This window comes from Peromyscus leucopus, chromosome 5 (assembly GCF_004664715.2).
Source record: "Peromyscus leucopus breed LL Stock chromosome 5, UCI_PerLeu_2.1, whole genome shotgun sequence".
Lineage (NCBI taxonomy): Eukaryota > Metazoa > Chordata > Mammalia > Rodentia > Cricetidae > Peromyscus > Peromyscus leucopus.
Window position 1 is genome coordinate 20,592,749 of NC_051067.1, and position 20,007 is coordinate 20,612,755.

Sequence of the window (20,007 nt, forward strand, 5' to 3'; positions counted from 1 at the left end):
GTGAGTTCCAGGACAGCCAGAGTTACACAGAGAAACCTTTTTGGGACAGGGGATTTCTCTTCTTTCATGCCCTATTACCTCTAGGTAATATAGTCTAGGTTTATGTTCTAAAATCTTCTACCTTCTGTATCGGCTTCATCTTATTAATGTCCTACTCAGGAGACTTCTAGAATCCCCTAATCTTTTCAGATCGAAACTTCAGAGTTTAGTCATGAAAAGACTCATTTTAAAAAATGAAAGAAAAAAAAAGAAAAAGAAAAAATGTAAAGGATCTGTGGTTAAAATAAACCAAAGAAGTACGAATATAGCATAACCATTTCTCAGAAAGCACTGACTCAGGGCTGCAGCGGTGGCCCAGTGGTGAAGAGCGCACTGCTCCTGCGAAAGACCCACGCTAGTCTGGTGGCTCACAACCGTCCTTGACTCAAGCTCAAGGGCTCCAAACGCCTCTGACCTCCAAGGGCGCTGCATTCAAGGGTACACACCCAAATTGGGGGGAAGGGGGGGGCGAGGCAGGAAGATCACTTGAGCCTAGGAGTTTGAGGCCAGCCTGGGCAACCCAGTAAAACAGGCTCTTTCAAAAGGACCTGGAAGATGTTTCATCTTTTGTCCTTTCGCCCTTGGACTCAGAGGTCAGGGATAATTGCTGCATCTATACATTTAAAGGTCATCACACACACACACACACACACACACACACACACCACAAAATTAAGATTTTGATTTTCTTTTTTGCACTCTTGAACACCAGCTATACATCAGGTTTTTATTTACCTGGGAAGTTTGTCAACTGGGATCCTGGCATCTTGAGTCTCTGGTTCTGGAGCCCTGAAGTCAAGAGTGTGAAGAGAATGAATACCCGTGGTAAAATCAAAGAACAAAGGAAGGATGTGACACAGTCATTTGTGTCTTACCTGGCAGTATATGGTACAAAACTTGCTCATGCATGCTAACTTATAAGGTTCACAGAAGCATCGACCCTGAATACTGACTATTGGTTTTGCTCCAAGAGGGAATTTGTGTAGGGGAGAGTCTCAGTGGGGTGGTTGATGCTTCTCCAATGAAATTATGTTAGTATTTTACATCTGTAAGTTTTTACTGCTCTGAAATGGTTCAGAAGAATTTTTTCTCAGTAGTTTGAGTTGACCTCTAAAATTTTCCTAATTATAACAATAATACACATTCATCATAAAAATGTTGCAAAATTCACAATGAGATGAAGGAGAAATAAAGATTACCCATAACCTCTCCATTCCTCGAAGTCATAGCCAATCCTTTCCTATGTTTTCTTGTGGTCTTTTAGCTAATATACAGATACATGAAGATGGAGTGGGAATTTGTATAAATAAAATTTTGGGACCATACAGCCAATACTCTGGCATCTTACAGTTTTTACTTAGCATGGTAAATTATGAGTCAAATATTTCTTTCATTAGATATCTGTATAGTGTCTAGTCTTACACATTAGAAATATCCCTTGACTCTTCAACGAACATTCAATTTCCTCACAAACATGTTCAATCCAAGGAGAAATGACATATATTTACTTACTTATTTACTTATTTATTTATTTATTGAATGCCGAATGCCGTTTATTGAAGGGGGTAGGAGGCCTTAAATACAGGCTGACAATACAATGGGAGAACCCCGGAGGGCAGAAGTTCGCTGCTGATGTTTTACAATCTTGCATCTAAGCTGTTAATGCCCAATATGCAGGATACACAGACAAGGAACTTCCCTTAAGCATTCAGGAGGGTGGAATCCAGCAGGGAATTAGCATAGGGAGGATATCAAGGTCAAGGTCAGCAAGCAAAGCAACAGTTACCCAAAACGGGAGCCAGGGCCCTACAGGTCCCCCCTTTTACTAAAAAATGAGCTTAGGTTGCTTGGGACGTCAGCAGGTCACCTTACCCATCATGGAGACACCTGCCCAGGCCACACAGGCCTTCTGTCTTAGGTTGATGAGCACCCCCCAGGCATTAACCATCTCTGAATACTCATTATCATACAGGCTCAATTGTGTGTGAGCTGCAGAATTAACTGCTGCCAAAGATCTCAAAGTGGCGCTGGGCTTGCAATCTGTGTGTTCGACACAGAAAAGACCAACAGAAGTCTTAACCCACCCATAGCCAGTAGGCTAAAGGTAACTGAGCCATTCCCTTCCTTAACGAGCTTTACTGCAAATTGGAGTAAGATGGTATCCCAAAAGCAAATGGAGTTTGAGTTTATAAATTTATAACTTTCAAAGCCAATTGAAATATATATAACTAGTGAATTAAATTTATCATTCCCAATAGAATGAAAGATTAACTAACTGTGGTAGCTACTTTTGCTGCCAGGGTCTCCACTGCACTAGCTGTAGTAAGCAATTATGAAATGGCAATCCCAGAAACAGTAGCAGCGGTGGCCGCCTCTGCTATAACAGCAACAATGGCAGCAGCGATGGAGAAATGACATTTATTCTGCAGTACATTATAATTACCCTTTTCCTGCTAACGCTGGACAAATTGGACTCTTGTAATTCTCAGCGACAGCGCCACAAGAGGTGCACCGAGTTTTAAATAAGGTTCCTGAAAGAAAAGACACGTGCCAAGCAAATTCAGAACTTAGTATCACAGAGAGCAAAGTCTCTGTGTTTGAGAGGCCGGAAAATAATTCATCTTCCCATGTTCATTTTTACCGAGTGGGTCTACCCTAGGAATCATGGGAAATACAAAAACATGCTTTCTTAGTCACTGTTCTACTGCTGTGAAGAGACACTATGTGGGCAGTGGTGGCACACGCCTTTAATCCCAGCACTGGGGGGAGGGGGGCAGAGGCAGGCGGATCTCTGTGAGTTTGAGGCCAGCCTGGGCTACAAATTGAGTTCCAGGACAGGCTCCAAAGGCTACACAGAGAAACCCTGTCTCAGGAAGAGAAAGAGAGAGAGAGAGAGAGAGAGAGAGAGAGAGAGAGAGAGAGAGAGATACCATGACCAAGGCAACTCTTATTAGAGACAGAATTGAACTGTGGACTTGCTTATAGTTTCAGAGGGTCAGCCTACTGTCATTGTCCCCGGGGCATGGCGGAAGCATGGCAGCACTCATGGCACTGGAACAGTAGTTGATCCACAAGGAGAGAGAGCAACACTGGGTCTAGTGTGGGCTTTTGAACCCTCAAAACCCACCCCTACTGACACACTTCCTCCAACAAGGCCACACCTCCTAATTCTTCTCAAACAGTGCCACTCCCTGCTGACTGAGCGTTCAGATACAAGAGCCTATGGGGGTCACGCTTATTCAAACCACCACGCATGCTCTACTGTTTAACCAACCAAAAACAAACTCCTTCAAGGATGGCATGACCTGGCCGGGAAATAACTACAAGGCTAGCATCCCCCATATGTCCCTGGGGTGATGTTCAGATGCCACTGAAGAGATCAAGAGGGAAGTAGCCACTCGACCTGAAGCCAAGAGTCTGAGTTACCAACTACGTGCACAATTACAAAGGCCAACGGGCTGGAAAGACGGGGCGGCTGTTAAAGGTTTAGTCTCACACCTTAAAAGTCAATCATGTAGAGTGCGTAAATTCTTTAATAGAACTTGAACCTTTTCTACCAAAGAAACTCACTAACTAATTAACTAATAATAAATAAAAATAATTGCTAGTAATAGCGACTATCTACAGTGCAATGATGGTGGCCACAGTTCAAACAGTTGCTGCTGCTCACGGCGCTCTGGCCTCTACACTCACAGTGCACACAGATAGTGGCAGCCTGCCTCCTCTGCCTTCTTTGGAGACCACCGCTCCTCTACGCCACGCTGAGCTGCTGGGGCCATCTGTCATATGACAAAAGAAGCCTGGCCACAGGCTCCCGACTAGCACACTCCCAGTATGTCACTCTGGCAGGGGTGTGTGACCCAAGTGAATCACTCAAGAGGTGTGTCTCCTGAGGGGCTAGCTCTGCCCGGTCAGTCGCGTCAGCTGGATAGACCTGATAATCACCTAGCATGTACACCTCTGGGCATGTCTGTGAAGATGTTTCCAAAGAAACGTAGCAGAGAAAGGAAGCCCAGTGGAGCGACGGCTCAGTGGTAAAAAGCACTTGGTGTGCTTGCAGAGGATGCAAGTTCGATTCCCAGCACCCACGTGGTGGCTCTCAGGTATCCTTAACTAAGTTCCAGGAGGATGCAACACCCTCTTCTGGGTTCCAGGGGCACCAGGCACACACATGGTGCACACCCAAACATGTACAAGAAAATAAACAGTTCCTTGGGGTCTTAGCTCCTATATGACCAAATTAAGAAGAAACAACAGTAGAACCATGAAGGGACCACAGCCATGGGCAGCCAATTCACGGCACACACGTCACCCACTGAGTGCCCAAGGATAAGAAGGCTGTCACTCAGGGCACAGGAGAGGTTGCTCCTGGCCAAAGCAGGATTCTCCCATGCTTCCATACTTCCCAAGCTCCGTGCCGAGCTGCATTACTGCGTGAGCTGTGGCATTTCAAAGTCACGTGCTCAGGAACTGATCTTACGAAGCCTGGAAGGACCAAACACTCCCACCACACCTTGGACCTGTTGGTGCTGACCCACGACCTCCACCAAAGCCCATGGAAAGAGCTGGCTTTAGAAAGACAGAAGAAAAACCATCTGGGAAAAAGAAAATCATAAATAAATAAATAAATAAATAAATAAATAAATAAACAAAAAAATATTAACAAGAAACGAAAAAAATGTTTAAAAGCGGGAGGAAGATCCACCTTAAATACAAGTGGCAGCTTGGCCAAGCGTAGTGCCACACACCTTTAATCCCAGCACTCAGGAGGCAGAGGCAGGCGGATCTCTGTGGTCTACAGAGTAAGTTCCCAGACAGCCAGGGCTGTTACAGAGAAATCCTGTCTCAACAACAACAGAATGGCAGCACCACACAGGCCTGGGTCATGATCAGAATAAACAGAATAAAAAGGAAAGCACAGGTGTGGTGGCACATGCCTTTAAGCCCAGGCGGATCTCTGAGTTCAGGCCAGCCTGGTCTACTTACTGAGTTCCAGGACAGCCAGGGCTACACAGAGAGACCCTATATGGAAAAAAATAAAATAAAAAGGCACAAAAGAAGCACCTCAGCCCTCTCTGTTCCCTGAGTGCTGCTGCAGTATAACCAGACCTCACACAACGAGCCAAAGTAATCCACGCTTACTGTGCCACCTCAGACCCCGGCACAGATAAACTGCCTTTCTCTGAAGTTGTTTTTTCCAGGCACGCAGTCACAGTGTTTTTAAAAAAGTAACTATTTCAGGGATTTTTTTTTCTTTTTTTATTTATTTACTATGTTCTGCCTGCACGCATGCCTGCAGGCCAGAAGAGGGCACCAGATCTCATTACAGATGGTTGTGAGCTACCATGTGGTTGCTGGGAATTGAACTCAGGACCTCTGGAAGAGCAGTCAGTGATCTTAACCTCTGAGCCATCTCTCCAGCCCAGGGATTTTTTTTTTAAACAGGGTGTTGCTATCTTGTTCAGTTTGGTCCCGACTTTAGACTCTAGACTCCAACCATTCTCCTGCCTCAGTTTCCCACTTATTTGAGACTATAGGTGAGTATAGTCAACACTTAGCTTATGTATCTTAAAGTCATAATCCAATTCAATGATATGGAGTTTTTTTATTTTTACCCCAGAAAAGAGTTCTCACTATTTGTACCAGGACAAAATAAAATAAAATAAAATCCCACCGCCTTCACTCTGTGCATGGCAGGGAAAATAGTCACATGTGGGCATTGCTGAGAAATAAGCAGAAACGCGTGGCAAACAGCGCAGAGCCAGAGGAAGGTAAATGTTAACCAGAGAACAGCGTTCTGTATCAGGTGACCCTGAGCGGGCTGAACGTGCTTTTCACCGCAGGTAGACAACATGGGTGAGCTGCTTCTTAACTTGTACACGAGGAAATGCATTCCTTGGGGTTATGTTTTGTGGATATGATACTAACAGCCTTGGGCAGAAATCTACACAGAAAGAAGCCAGAGGGACAGAAGACAAACTCCACGGGTGTTACAAACAGGGTGAGCTTGATACAGATAGGGGCCGGGGCCAACACCCCTCTCTCGGGCTCTAGGGTGAAGCAGGACAGCTTCTGTGACAAATTTCCTACTGCGGACAAAGGACAAATAAGTAAACACCCCAGGAGGCTGAAGTCACAGCTGGCCATGTCTGGTCCTGCTGAAGCCGCAGTGGTCCTAGCACTCAGGCCTTTCCCCTTCGCTCCCTCCACTCCTACATGGTGTGCAACCCTCACCCCCCCCCCTCTCCTCTCCATCTTTCCTACCTTCTATTCATCTCTCTATTATAATAAACCATTTCTGTGAGGATGCAGCCTCTGGGTTGTAAATGTCCACCCACTGCCCCGCCGCCATGCCCGCCAGTCCACGGCTGCATCTGCCCATCATGCCAGCGTGGTTCACTGCACACTCGGGATACCCACGCCCACCCCACCCCACCCCCCGAATAGTAATAATTAATAACACTGGCGCCCACATACAATGTCATAACACTTGCCCCCCTGGGTAGCTGTGTCACAGCACAGCCTCCTTCCACAGATGTCCCAGGAGCAGGGACGTGTGACTGTGTAGACAGCGCTTCTCGGGAGTACAGGAACACCGATAACACCCGATACTGTGCAGTGGGGGCCTTGGGAGAAACGCAGGTTCTGTTTTGGTGTGTCCAGGTAGGACCTGTCTAACTGAAACCCAGAGCAGTTGACACTATTGGTTCTCAGTCCGTACTCCAACTAGCAGGTTGCAGGAAATAACAAGTGAGTGGTGTCCCTTGTTGCCTGTAGGCGCTGTTCAGGTGCTATCGGGCACCAGTGTGTCCCCAAGGGAAGTGCCACAACATCCTGGGGGAGGGACTGGTGTGAAGCAGTGTAGGGTGGAGAGACTGTTTTAAAATCTGGTCTCCTGCAAGGGCCTTGGTGTCGCACACCTTTGATCCCAGCAACTTGGGAGGCAGAAGCAGGTGGATCTCTGTGAGTTCGAGGCCAGCCTGGTCTACAAAGGGAGTTCCAGGACAGCCAGGGCTACACCCAGAGAAATGCTGTCTTGTAAAAACAAAAACAAACAAACAAACAAAAAACTCTGGTCTCCCTCACCGTGGATTTCCAGCAGGTTCTTGGTGCCAGCCTTGCGGTGCAGCTCATCAATGTTCTGGGTGATGACCACAACCCGGCGGCCCTGGTCACGCAGCCGAGCTTCACACTGGGCAATGGCTATGTGCCCCGGGTTGGGCTCCTTGCTCTGCATGACCTCCCTCCGGTAGTGGTAGAACTCCCACACCTGCGACGGGTTGCGGGCAAAAGCCTGAGGAGTCGCCAGGTCCTGAGGGGAAAGGCAGAGGTCAGTGAGGGACCTGTGGAGGTGGAGATGGGCAGTCGTAGGTCTGGCTAGACTGTGTAGCCCGGGACCAACCCGGGACTTTAGACAGGTCACTCTTAACTTTCCCTGCTGATGAGACAGAGGCAACGTAACCCACCTCACTAATCTCACAAGTTATGACAAGAAGTCAAGCGACATTTGGGAAAGTGTCTGGGGTTGAATTTATTCCCATAGAGCTCTAAGAAATAAAAATTCAATATCATTGTGAGGGAGCTCCAAGAAAAATATGAAATGAAAAATGCCCCTGTGAGATCCATCAGGTACAGAAAGGAGCTTAGACACACAACAACTCACATATACACAGACACACATACCTACACACAACTAAAAACACAGCACATACAAGCAAGCACACAGCACACAACTGTACCAATTATATACACACATGTACAGACACACATACCTACACACAATTAAAAACACAGCACATACAGACACACAGCATACAACTATACACATCTACACAACTACATACAGTTAAATGTATTGTGCACAAACTACACATATGTGTATGTACACAAACATAGTTACCCCATACATATATTCATATTTATACATAAACCCTACCTATATATATATGCATACACACAACATATACATAGTCACATGTATTTATACTATGATTATGCAAAAATATTTGCATATACACAACTGCATGCATATATACAACTACATGTATTTATTATACATAAGCCATATACATATGCATGCATACACATAACTATATACAAGCATACAGTTATACCCATACAATCAGACACATATAAACACATACAACATGTAGCTACATGTTATAACATGCACACTACACACACACATATATATGTATATACTCACACACAATTATACAATATATCCATCTATGTACAGATGGCTACATGCACTCAGAAGTACACATGTATAAAACTAAACATGAACATTTAGTTACATGTACTTATACATGAACAAATATATACAAACATACATATAACTATATGGATACATTACATCTACTTACACACAAACTGCATGTATGTATGTACATATAAAAAAACTACACACATGCATATGGCTATGTACTTATAAATTATATATATACAATTACTTATAATTACTTATAAATTTTATATATATATATATATATATATATATATATATATATATATATATATATAAAGGTCAGGAGAACTTGGGCCAATCTGGAAAACAAAGCCTAGCCCCGTTAAGAAAGCCGCTCCTTTCTTGGGAGGGAGGTACAGCACCCCCCACTCCCCCACCCTCCCACTTCCCTCCCACCCCAGGAGACAGAACTGCCACAAAAGGCCAGCAGGGGAGGCTCCCAAGAGCCTACAAAACATCCAGACAGCCTCTGGCGGGCTCCGCCTCCAGGGCCTCCCACCGAGACAGGGGTTGTTTGTCCCTTTGTTGTTTTCCTCTTTGCCGCAGGTCCCTCCGGCTCTGCTTCAGTCTGTGACTGACTTCACTGCCCCCAGGATGACAACCCACTTTCCCTCGGGACCCTCGGGTCTCTGCTTCCACAGTGGGGCGGGCGGGGCGTGTCCCCGCCTCAGACCTCTGTCACACTGTCAGTGGCTTCTGTCTCCTGTAAGTCACTCCAGGACATACAATTAATTCTTCGTCCCATGGAATGAACTCGGTGGTACCCTAGATGACCAGCCCTCACCAAGATAATCAAACACATATGCATGCATACATACAGCTATATAATACATACTCAACCTCTACAGAAACGCACGCACACCCAGCCATACACATATGTGAGCCACATTAAATACATGCATACATACACATAAAAACAATACCTATTATAGAATACATGAAATATCTGCACTTGAGGCACTGGCCCTCTTCTAAGACAGAGTTCTTTCTGTGATAGAGGCACAGCACAGCTGTCTGAGCTGGAAGCTGACAGGAAGTGGACAAGGTAATCCTTAACGGTCATGGACATGTTCTGTATCCTGCCTGCTACCTCAGGTCCACACTGAACTGTGCACACAACCCACAAGTTCATTCCAGGTTGTGTTAATTTTGAAAAGAAGCTTATCATGGGTGCTCCACATTCATAGGCACGTCTACACCCCAAGCAGAGACATCTCCACCCCAAGCAGGGACAGTACCCTCCCTTTGAGAGTCATGGCAGGCACAGTGCATGGCCATCCAGGACCCTGTGCTCCTTCTCAACACCTAGGACACCCTGGCCAGGAGCATCTGTGCTATTAACCTATGAACTGTGACCACATACACGAGCTTTGGGGCAGGGTTGGAATCAGATGTGCCCTCTGACCTCTCTGCGTACTGGCAAACTCTGAGCTTCCTCTGACACCAGAACAGCCCTTCCCAGTTCTTCCTGCCACCTGCTGCTGTCCCCGGGACGCCTCTGGTGGTCCTTCTCTCTTACTGGACTCTTGGAGCCCTCTACTCCTTACTCCCCTCCTGGGCCTGAGGAGTGCCAGCGCATCCCAGTTTCTCCTGCTTCAACATTTAGGAGGAAGGAGGGACAGTGCTTGCTTTGCACTCGGTGAGAAAGCCCTGCGGATTCTTCAAGGCAGGCACTAAGGTGGTTAATTTTGTCTTCACTCAACTAACCAAAAATGTATGAAGCCTGCATCAGGTGCTAGCATTCTGCGGCTGGGAGCTTGACAATGGACACAGCACATGAAGTTCCCTGCTCTCTAAAACGAAAGATTTCCAGGATGGGAGAGACAGTTAGGAGGGCCCAAGCACATTTCCCAGAACCTGCATTAGGCTGCTGACAATCACCTGTAACTCAGCTGCAGAAGACATAATGCCCTCTTCTAGCGTCCAAGGGCACCACGTGCATCTGCAGCAGCCCACCCACATACATACAATTAAAAATAAAAATGAGCCGGGAGGCAGTCGTGCATGCCTTTAATCCCAGCACTCGGGAGGCAGAGCCAGGTGGATCTCTGTGAGTTCGAGGCCAGCCTGGTCTACAGACCGAAAACTACGCGGAGAAGCCCTGTCTCAAAAAAACAAAAAAAAAGCCGGGCGGTGGTGGCGCACGCCTTTAATCCCAGCACTCGGGAGGCAGAGCCAGGCGGATCTCTGTGAGTTCGAGACCAACCTGGGCTACAGAGTGAGTTCCAGGAAAGGTGCAAAGCTACACAGAGAAACCCTGTCTCGAAAAACAAAACAAAACAAGAAAGAAAGAAAGAAAGAAAGGAAGAAAGAAAGAAAGAAAGAAAGAAAGAAAGAAAGAAAGAAAGAAAGAAAGAAAGATTTAAAAACTAAGGATTTCCCAAGTTGAGGGGGTGGGGGGGGGGGGAGAGGCAGGAGTAGGAGGAAACAGAAGAAGGCAAAGGACCAGAATGGAATATTCTGGAGAACCAGCGCTATAGTTTGGGTCTGGAATGTCTTCTAAAGGCCCAGCATGTTGGAAGCATGGCTCCCAGCTTGGCACACATGAAAAGATGTGAGCCTCTGAGAAGTGGGGTCTAATGGGAGAGTTTAGGTCACTGGGAATAACGTGAAGGAGACCATGAGGCCCTTGTGGCGTCATCCTTTTTCTTGCTCTGTTGTGTGTTCCCCATGATCCCTGCCGTGATGTGCTTTCTCATCACAGGCCCCAAAGCAACAGGGCCATGGATCATAGAGTAAAACTTCCAAAACTCTGAGTCAAATTCAATCTTTTCTCTTTATAAGCCAAATATCAGATATCTGCTATAGTAACAGAACACTATCATTTATGTGTAGTTTGTGTATAAGTGCCTGTAGTTGTATGTGTGTGGAGATATGCATATGTGCGTGCATATGTGTGTTGTTTAAAAGCACCTGTAGCTGTATATGTGTGTACTTGTATACGTGTATACCACCTAGGTATTTGTCAACTTGTCACAATCCATCTGAGAAGGATCAGCTGAGAAAATGCCCCCATCAGATTGGCCTATAGGTAAGCCTGTAGGGCATTTTCTTGATTAATAATTGATGTGGAAAAGCTCAGCCCACTGGGGGTGGTACCACCCCTGGGCAGTTGGTACTGGGTACTATAAGAAGCAGCACTCCCCCATGGCCTCTGCATCAATTCCTGCCTCCAGGTTCCTGCCTCTAGCTCTTGCGTTGACTTCCCTCAGTGGTGAACTGTGACCTGAGAGCTGTAAGATGAAGTAAACCCTTTGCTTTAAAAGTAAACCCTTTTCATTAAACCCAGAGCTGCATTTTGGTCATGGTCTTCATCACAGCAAAAGAAAGCTAACTAGGACTGTATATAACATAAACATGTCCTGTGTTATAACCATGGTGTTGACTATATAACTTTATCCGTCTGCTAAAACTCACTGAATGGTACACTAAAAATGGGTAAATTCATCTGTATGTCTATTTTAACAAAAAACTAAACAATAAAATAACAGACCAACCAAGCAGGGGCTAGAGAGATGACCCAGTGGTTAAGAACACTTGCTTCTCTTGTTAGAACCCAAGTTCAGTTCTCAGCATCCACACTGGATGGCTCACAACTGCCCATAACTCTAGCTCCAGGGGACCCAGTGCCCTCTCTGGCTTCCTTGGTGTCTTAGTTAGGGTTTCTATTGCTTTGAAGAGACATCATGACCATGGCAACTCTTATAAAGGAAAACATTTAATTGAGGCTGGCTTACAGTTCAGAGTTTTAGTCCATTATCATCATGGTTGGAAGCATGGCAGCATGCAGGCAGATATGGTGCTGGAGAAGGAGCTGAGAGTTCTACATTTAGGTCTATAGGCAGCAGAAAGAAAGAGTGACACTGGGCATGGCTTGGGCACCTGAAACCTCAAAGCCCATCCCCAGTGACACACTTCTTCCAACAAGGTCACACCTACTCCAACAAGGCCATACTTCCTAATAGCACCGTCCCTATGAGCCTATAGGGGCCAATTTCATTCAAACTACCATGCTGTGGGATGTCTTTCTATATGCTGTGAATATGTTTCACTACCACTGGCTAATAAAGAAGCTGCTTTGGCCTTTAGCAAGGCAGGATACAGCCAGGCAGAAAATCCAAGCAGAAATACATGGAGAAGTAGGTAGAGTCTGGAAGATACCATCCAGCCACCCAAGGAACAATATGCCAGCAGACCAGTAATGCCACAGCCATGTGGCAATACACAGATGAATAGAAATGGGTTAATTTAAGTTGTAAGAGCTAGTTAATAATAAGCGTGAGTGATTGGCCAAACAATTATAATTACTATTAAGCCTCTGAGTGATTATTTTACAAGTGGCTGCAGGATGGGACAGGACAGAGAAAAGCCTCTGGCTACATTTGGCACCCAATGTGGGGCATGAATCAACAGAAGACTTAAAAAAAAGCTTTAAAAGGGTTCTAAAACACATAAACAGAGCCAAAAACAGCTTCCTAGCCTGTCTCTCATACAGGCTGCAGTACAGAGACACCCTGGCATTCAGGCTTGAGCATAGCATGGCAGATTCCTGCTGCGGTACACAGAGGCGTCTCCAAGCCGCACAGCACACCCTGTGGTGGATTTAGCTTTTACTCACACAGATGAAAAAGGTTTGTGTGCTGTACACTACCTGGTGGCAGCATAGACTCCAGAGTTGGGGGAGTAAGCCTGACTATCCTGGGTATCTCCACCATGTTGGAAAGCCGAACAGGGTGGAGCCAGAAGCTAAAGCCACCACTTTGGTCCTAGCCACACCTGCTTAGCAGTTTAAAACAACGATCAGAAAATGATTACAGGAACACAATAAAGACAGATTCAGACAAAAAGAAACCATTAAATGGGTCACAGTGTATTTAAAAAATGTACGGAAGCTTGGGAGAGAGAGGGAAAAGAGTATAGACAGTTATAAAAAGAAATAGTTTGTAAAAGTAAGAGTAAAAATAATATAAAAGAAATAAGCCACGCAGAGATGGAAAATACACAGAGAGTCTGGATTATGTATATTATTGTTTTCTTTGAATTTTTGACTGTTAATGAGCTAACTGCAGAGAGACATTTGATTGTGGGGACTACTAAGTTAAATCAACACATATATTTTAAAGATATCTTGACTTCAAAATTTGGGACTAAAGATATGTAGCTTTGGAAAAAGAGGTTCTGCTTTTGCTTCCACAAAAGATGAGAAGCTGTGGATCCCTTCTAGGTTATTACGGTTTGATTGACTAAGACCCCCTAAAAGGTCTCCAATGAGAACCATGGCCCAGATGATCCAACATCCACAACAGCTTCAAGGCTACTGGCTAAGATGGACCAACCACACAAAATACCCCAGTCAGGACTTGACCATATTCTAAATTTTCTCAAGATCCCCATAAGATTACCAGCACTCCCAATCAGCAGAAAGTAGTATAGAAAACTATGCCCAAATTCCCAAAATATTGTTTATGGATGTTTGTTTTTATTTAAAGGGGGTTGGTTATAAATGGTTAACGGTCATAGTCAATCTCTTTCTAAGGAAGAAAGGGGGACATGGTGTAGAAAAGATGGAGAAGGGGTAAATTACTGAATCTACTTTAATTCAAAAAACAAATGTTAATAACAAAATACTTTAAACTGGTATGGATTTTGGTCGACTGATACAAATTTAAGGTCAACTTTGTTAAACTATATGTATATTTCTACTCTTCTTTAAGGTATTATGTTTATACAATTCATTTAAAAATGTAATGTATAGTTAGAAAAATACAAATTAACAGTCATCTATAATTGTCAAATGTATAGTCATATTAGTTAGGTTTTCTAGATATACAGCGATATATTTCAGGTAGGTAGGTAATCTTCAAACACTTCAAAAACCCACAGAATATAGCATTTAAAAAGAACTTAGACTTTTCTGGACAGTGAGAGAATCAACAGAAGAAAAAGGAGTAATCAGTCGCTGTGAGCTGAGATGCTGACCTTTGACCTCCCCAAGAGAAAGATGTTCAGATTACAGAGCTGCTTGCAAGGCACATGGAGGAACTCTGGGGTCCTATGCACCATGGTCACAGTGCATGGGAGTCATCACTCATGGTGAGGTCTGCTTTCCAGGGATGCTGTTAGTTACAGTAACCCCTCACCCATACTGCTGTTAGTTACAGTAACCCCTCACCCATACTCTTGGTATAACCCAGTAAAACCTCACTCCTTCAACTCAACCAGACAGTGATACAATCATGACGTTGGTCTGTAGTGCACTCCCTTTCTAGGGTGAAGTGTGTGTGTGTGTGTGTGTGTGTGTGTGTGTGTGTGTGTGTGTGCATGTTTCATACACATGAGTATGCAGATGTGCACATCTATGCATGCGTTTTCAGAAGCCAGAGGACACTGAGTGTCTTCCTGTTGCTGTCTGCCTTATTCCCTTGAGACACAATCAATCTCTCAGTGAGCTAGAAGCTTGCCCTTTAGGCTAAGCTGGCTGGACAGCAAGCTTCCAGGACCCTCCTGTCTCTACTTCCCAATGCTGGGGTTCCAAGCATACCCAGCATGCCCAGCTCTTTATGTGGGTGCTGGGAGTCAAACTCAGGTCCTCACGCTTGATGCTTGCACAGCAAGTGTTCTTACACACGACACCGTCTCCCTGGCCCCAAATTTGCTATTGTAGTCATCATAGAAGCCTTGTTAACACAAAAACCAACATGACAAAATAGTTACTTCCAATTTCAAATACTGCCCCTGAATCAACCTCCATAACAGTGTCATTCAGAAGAGCCTTTGGGATCCTGGAAGCATTACTAACCTGAGCTTGCCATTTCCTCCAATAACCTCCAGCTCCTCTGAAAGTTGGGACCCCGCTCTCCGCACTAACACCAGCCCCTGAGATGATGGCTATGTGCTTTGCATTTGCAAAACACTTCCGAAAATCTGCCATATCTAAACAGAAAATAAAACCTGCGTCAATCCAGAGTACCAATGGGACATTTATATTCCACATCCATTCTCTATAGCATGAAATTTGACACTGAATAAACTTACACTGTAAGATACTCCAGTAGGGGCTGAAGAGATGGCCCAGCAATTAAGAGTACTTTTTGCTCTTGCAGAGGACTGCTGTTCAGTTCCCAGCACCCACATGGTGCTTTACAATCATCTCTAACTCCAGTTCCAGAGGATCTGGGGCCCTCTGCACTAACACTAGCCCCTGTGGGCACCAGGCACACACATGCATAATACAGGCAAACACTCATACACATTAAATAAATCAATCTTCAAATAAAAAAGAAAGATTTAAGATGTTCCAATAAAAAGCATTCCTCAGGGCTGGTGAGATGACTCGGAGAATAAGGGCACTTGTCACCAGGCCTGATGACCTGAGTTCAATCCCTGGAAGCCACAGGGTGGTAGGAGAACAGATGTCTACAAGTTGTCCTCTGACTTAAACACACACTCTGGCACACATATGTCCCTCTCCCTTATATAAATAAAGTTTAAAAAACATTTCCTGTGCCATGAAGACATCATCTGGGACACTTGACCGGTGGGCACACGGTATCTCCAGGACATGAGGGCTTTGGGCACACACCTAGCATGTTATCTCAGCTCCACCTTGAGCCCTCTGTGTGATCTGAAGTGCTTATGCTCTGTATACTTGGTTCTGTGGGCTGCTTGGTGTATTCTTATTGCAGAGCACAGTTGTGCAAATGTAAAAGAGTTGATGGATCCAGATTTCTTGTGGAAAGTCAGGACAAAGCCTTTGTGCTTGTGGCCGAGCCCACCAGATGCCAAACGTCTAAAATTCTCCTCATGTTCACCTGCCCTGTAAAAAGCATGTTAAAGCTTCCTCGGCACCGTGACCAGCACAGGCATTTATAAGGATGACTTACTTGAACTTGGACGAGCCATGGTGAGGCAGATCTTGCTTTGTGGGGAGGCCGGAGGCTTCAGTCTACAACACAGCTGGGAAATGAATCGGCTTGGAACAATCTGGAGTGGGCGCATCAGGTTTTCTTTGAAGTGCTACTCCAGCAGGCTTTAGAAAAGTTATAGAACAACACAGAAACAATCATGAAACATTCAAATACACGGTGTGTCTTTGTCTTGTTAGAGGTGTTATTGCATGTATATAAGTACAAACGTTTTGCTACTCAATTCAAGATAATTAGTCCTAAGTGGAGAATCTCATAAAAAATACTCAGCCAGCTGAACATTGTTAGTCCAGCCTACTTTAAATGTGCTCATAACAACACTCACTGTGAAATCTGTTAGAATAAAGTAGCAAACATCTCACAATTTCTAATTTTATTTCTATTTATTTATTTGAGACAGAATCTGGTTACATATTACAGGGTAGCCTTGAATAATGTTCCTCTTATTGCAGCCTCCAAAGCCAGAGATTACAAGCCTGTATGCCACCATGCTGAGAGAAATATTTTTTAAGCTTTTGAGGGTAGATGAAACCCAGGGCTTTGATTGTACCAGGCATCTGGAGCTCCATCAGGTCCTTAGTTTGTGACTCACTGAACACTGAACTAAAAAGGAAACATGGCAATAGCGAAGCCGAAAACTCCTCAGTGAGCTCATGGTGAGTAAGGGACTATTTTGGTAGAAATGCCCTAACATGGTGGAGGCAGGCAGGGCAGGAGTTCAAGGTCATCCTCAGCAACACAGGGAGTTCAGAACCACACCTGGGCTACATGAGGGCCGGTCTTAAAAATAAACAAGACAAAAAAAAGCAAGACTAAATGAAACAAAAGGAGAAAGATAAAATAAAAAGAACACCCTTAATTGAAGTCTTTAGCAACAGAGGTCATGATATTCAGCCTGGTTGTTTTCACTCATGCTCTGGACTGTTGCTCAGCTATACAGTGCTCTCACGTGGGGCTGTACACCTACAGTCACTTCTGAGAGCCTCAGGAATGCCAAGCTTCCAGGTCACCCCAGACCACAGTCAGCCACCTGGCCTAGCCCACAAGCCACGGGGTAATCTTGATGGCCACTCATGTTTGGAATCATGGTTGTAGAGGCTTGGGAAAGTGTTAAACATGAGGAGTGTGTGTGTGTTTGTGTATGTGTGTGTGTGTGTGTGTGTGTGTGTGTGTGTGTGCGCGCGTAATGTGTGTAATGTGTGAAATGTGTGAAATGGAGACCAAAGGACAACCTAAGGTGTCTATCCTCAGAATTTGAGACAGGATCTAGAACTTGCAGAGTAAGTTAAGAGACTCAGGGATCTACCTGTTTCTGCCTCCCTAGAGCACACACCCCCACACCTAGATTTTTTTTTTTTAACATGGGTTCTGGGATCAGACATAGGTCTTCAAGCTTGCAAGACAAACACTTGACTGACTGAACTATCTTCCTGGCCCCAAACATAAGAATTCTTTAAAAAACAAAAAGCAAACAAACAAAAACCCTGCTGCATTTGTAACAGTACAAAACATTTTTAAAACCTGGCTACCTTTTTCCAATCTATGTTTTATTTTTAATTATGTCTATGTGTGCATATGTGTGCGGACAGGCAGTTGTGAGCTGCCCGACGTGCTGCAGGAGCGGTTCCCAACCGCTAAGCCATTGATCCAGCTCCCTTCCTGATCTTTTGATAATAGAGTTTTGATGGCAAAGTGAGTTTTGAAAACTGAACTAGATGGTGATAAGTTTGAGGCCTCCTGAAGGCCTCTCCACCATCGCAACAAACTGAATCAGACCAAACTGGAAAGTCCAGGTTTAATGGGTAAAGCGCTCCAGGATGATTCCCTGGCCCCAAAGAGAGGCGACTGGGACGCGAGACCGACCAGAAGTCTGTTTTCTGCCCTTATATATCCCCTGTGGGAGTGCTGAGCCTCTCTGGGGAGGAGCTGTGTTTGGCGGGCTTTGAAGGGGTGGGTTTGGGGAAAGAGATGGGAAAGAGAGCCAAGGGGGATCTTCCACCAGACTCCTTCCAGACATTCCAGACTCTTTGAGTATAGGGATGCCAGGGTGCCAGGGGTTGAGGGGAGCTCCCACCCAAACAGATGGGCTATGTATACTGTCACAATAAATAAGATGAGGGTGACAATGGGTCAATGAAACTTGTCAGTTGTGAGGCTCATTTAGTAAAAGTCTCTACTTGAGAAATTTTGTAAGAGGAAAATGGGGGCTGGGCATGGAGGCATATTCCTGCAATCCCAGCACTCAAGCAGCCAAAGCTAGCCTGGTCTACATAGTGAGTTCTAGGTCAGTCTAGTCTACATAGAAGACCCTGGCTCAAACAGAGACAACAACAGTTGGATTGATCCAAGATGACTTTATCTACAGACATTAGAGAATTGGGTTAGTAGAAGAGCCTGGAACAGGCCTAAATCTCCACCCATAGAAACAAGTTCAATAAGCAAGGAAAAACATTTGCAGTGTGCAATGCAGCTATTATTCAAAAAGAAGGCAGGGCCAGGGGGAGGTTACATCAGTTTAAGTCAGTAAGATTCTCACCATGCAAGCATAAGAACCCAAATTCAAATCTCCGGTACTCATATCAAAACTCAGGGGTGACAGCACAAGCCTGTAACCTCAGCACAGAGGGGCGGGGACACATGGAGAAAGACTAGAATTGGCTGGCCAGCCAGCCAGCCTAGCCAACTAGGCAAGCTCAAGATTCAGTGAGAAACCCTGCCACCAAAAATAAAGGCCAGTGAGATGGCGCTTGTCACCAAGCTTGATGGCCTGAGTTTGATTCCCCAGAACCCACATGGAGGAATGAGAGAACCAACTGCCACTAGCTGTCCCCTGACCTTCACAGTGACATGAACGTTTACCCACACACACCAATAAATGTAAGAAAGAAAAAAAAAAGCTCAACTTTTTAAAAATAAGAAGAATAGAGCAAGACAATCAACAGTGACCTCTGGCCTCCACAAGCACACATGTACACACTTGTACACATATACTATGTCCATACACATTCATTCATGTCCACAAAGATTTTTGTAAAGAATTCAGGACTGTATTCCTACAACATTCCAAAATAAACAAAGACTAATTTGTTTGTGGTCATGATGGAAGGGTAGGAAATACAGACGTGTGGCAAAGGAGAGCAATGAATGTGCCCTGTGTCCCCATCACGGTAGCAGTTACATGGCAATGTCTATCAGAGCTTACAGAAGTCTACACTCCCAAAGAGTTATTTTTACTGTATTTGAGGTATATTTAAAAATGATGGGTAAAAAGTTTCAGTTTTATAAGATGAAGAAAGCTCTGGGGAAGAATATCCCAGCCACCAACCATGACTGCACAGTGGTTTTAAAATGGTTAGGACAGTGTGGTGGTTATCTGCATTGTCCAACTTGACTCCATTTAGATCACCATGGAAACATACCTCCGAGGTCACCCACGAGGTTTAATGGAGGAGGGAAAACCCACTCCGAAGGTGGGTAGCACCATCCCACCAGTTGGGGTCGAGGAGCATTCACTTTCTCTGCTTCCTGGCTGCAGATGCAGAGGGACCAGCTGCCTCCCGCTCCGGTCACCATGCCTTCCCTGCCACGATGTTGTCCCCAAACTGTGACCCAGAATAAACCCTTCCTTCCGTAAGTGGCTTTGCTAGGTGCTTTGTCCCACCCATGAGAAAAGGAACTAATACAGATGGTAAACTATGTTCTGTGGATTTTGACCAGTTTTTAAAAGTCAGAATAAGAGAGATCACCAGAACACAATTTTGGAGGGAAAAGGTTAATTAGTACTTTGTAAGAGAT

The 20,007-nt window shown here is 44.9% G+C and overlaps 1 protein-coding gene across 5 annotated transcripts in view; it reads right to left on the reverse strand.

Annotated features, from left to right (window-relative positions):
* Window positions 1–20,007, reverse strand: part of Sirt5 (sirtuin 5) — a 32,763-nt gene that overhangs the window by 7,437 nt on the left and 5,319 nt on the right. For all 5 annotated transcript variants that reach the window (XM_028867732.2, XM_028867734.2, XM_028867733.2 and 2 more), the window contains exons 2-6: window positions 16,171–16,316; window positions 15,087–15,220; window positions 7,126–7,351; window positions 2,483–2,570; window positions 775–828 (exon numbers count right to left, since the gene is read on the reverse strand). In XM_028867732.2, coding sequence (XP_028723565.1) covers window positions 775–828; window positions 2,483–2,570; window positions 7,126–7,351; window positions 15,087–15,220; window positions 16,171–16,285 — 617 coding nt within the window. In that variant the 5' untranslated portion in view covers window positions 16,286–16,316. The remainder of the gene's footprint in view (window positions 1–774; window positions 829–2,482; window positions 2,571–7,125; window positions 7,352–15,086; window positions 15,221–16,170; window positions 16,317–20,007) is intronic.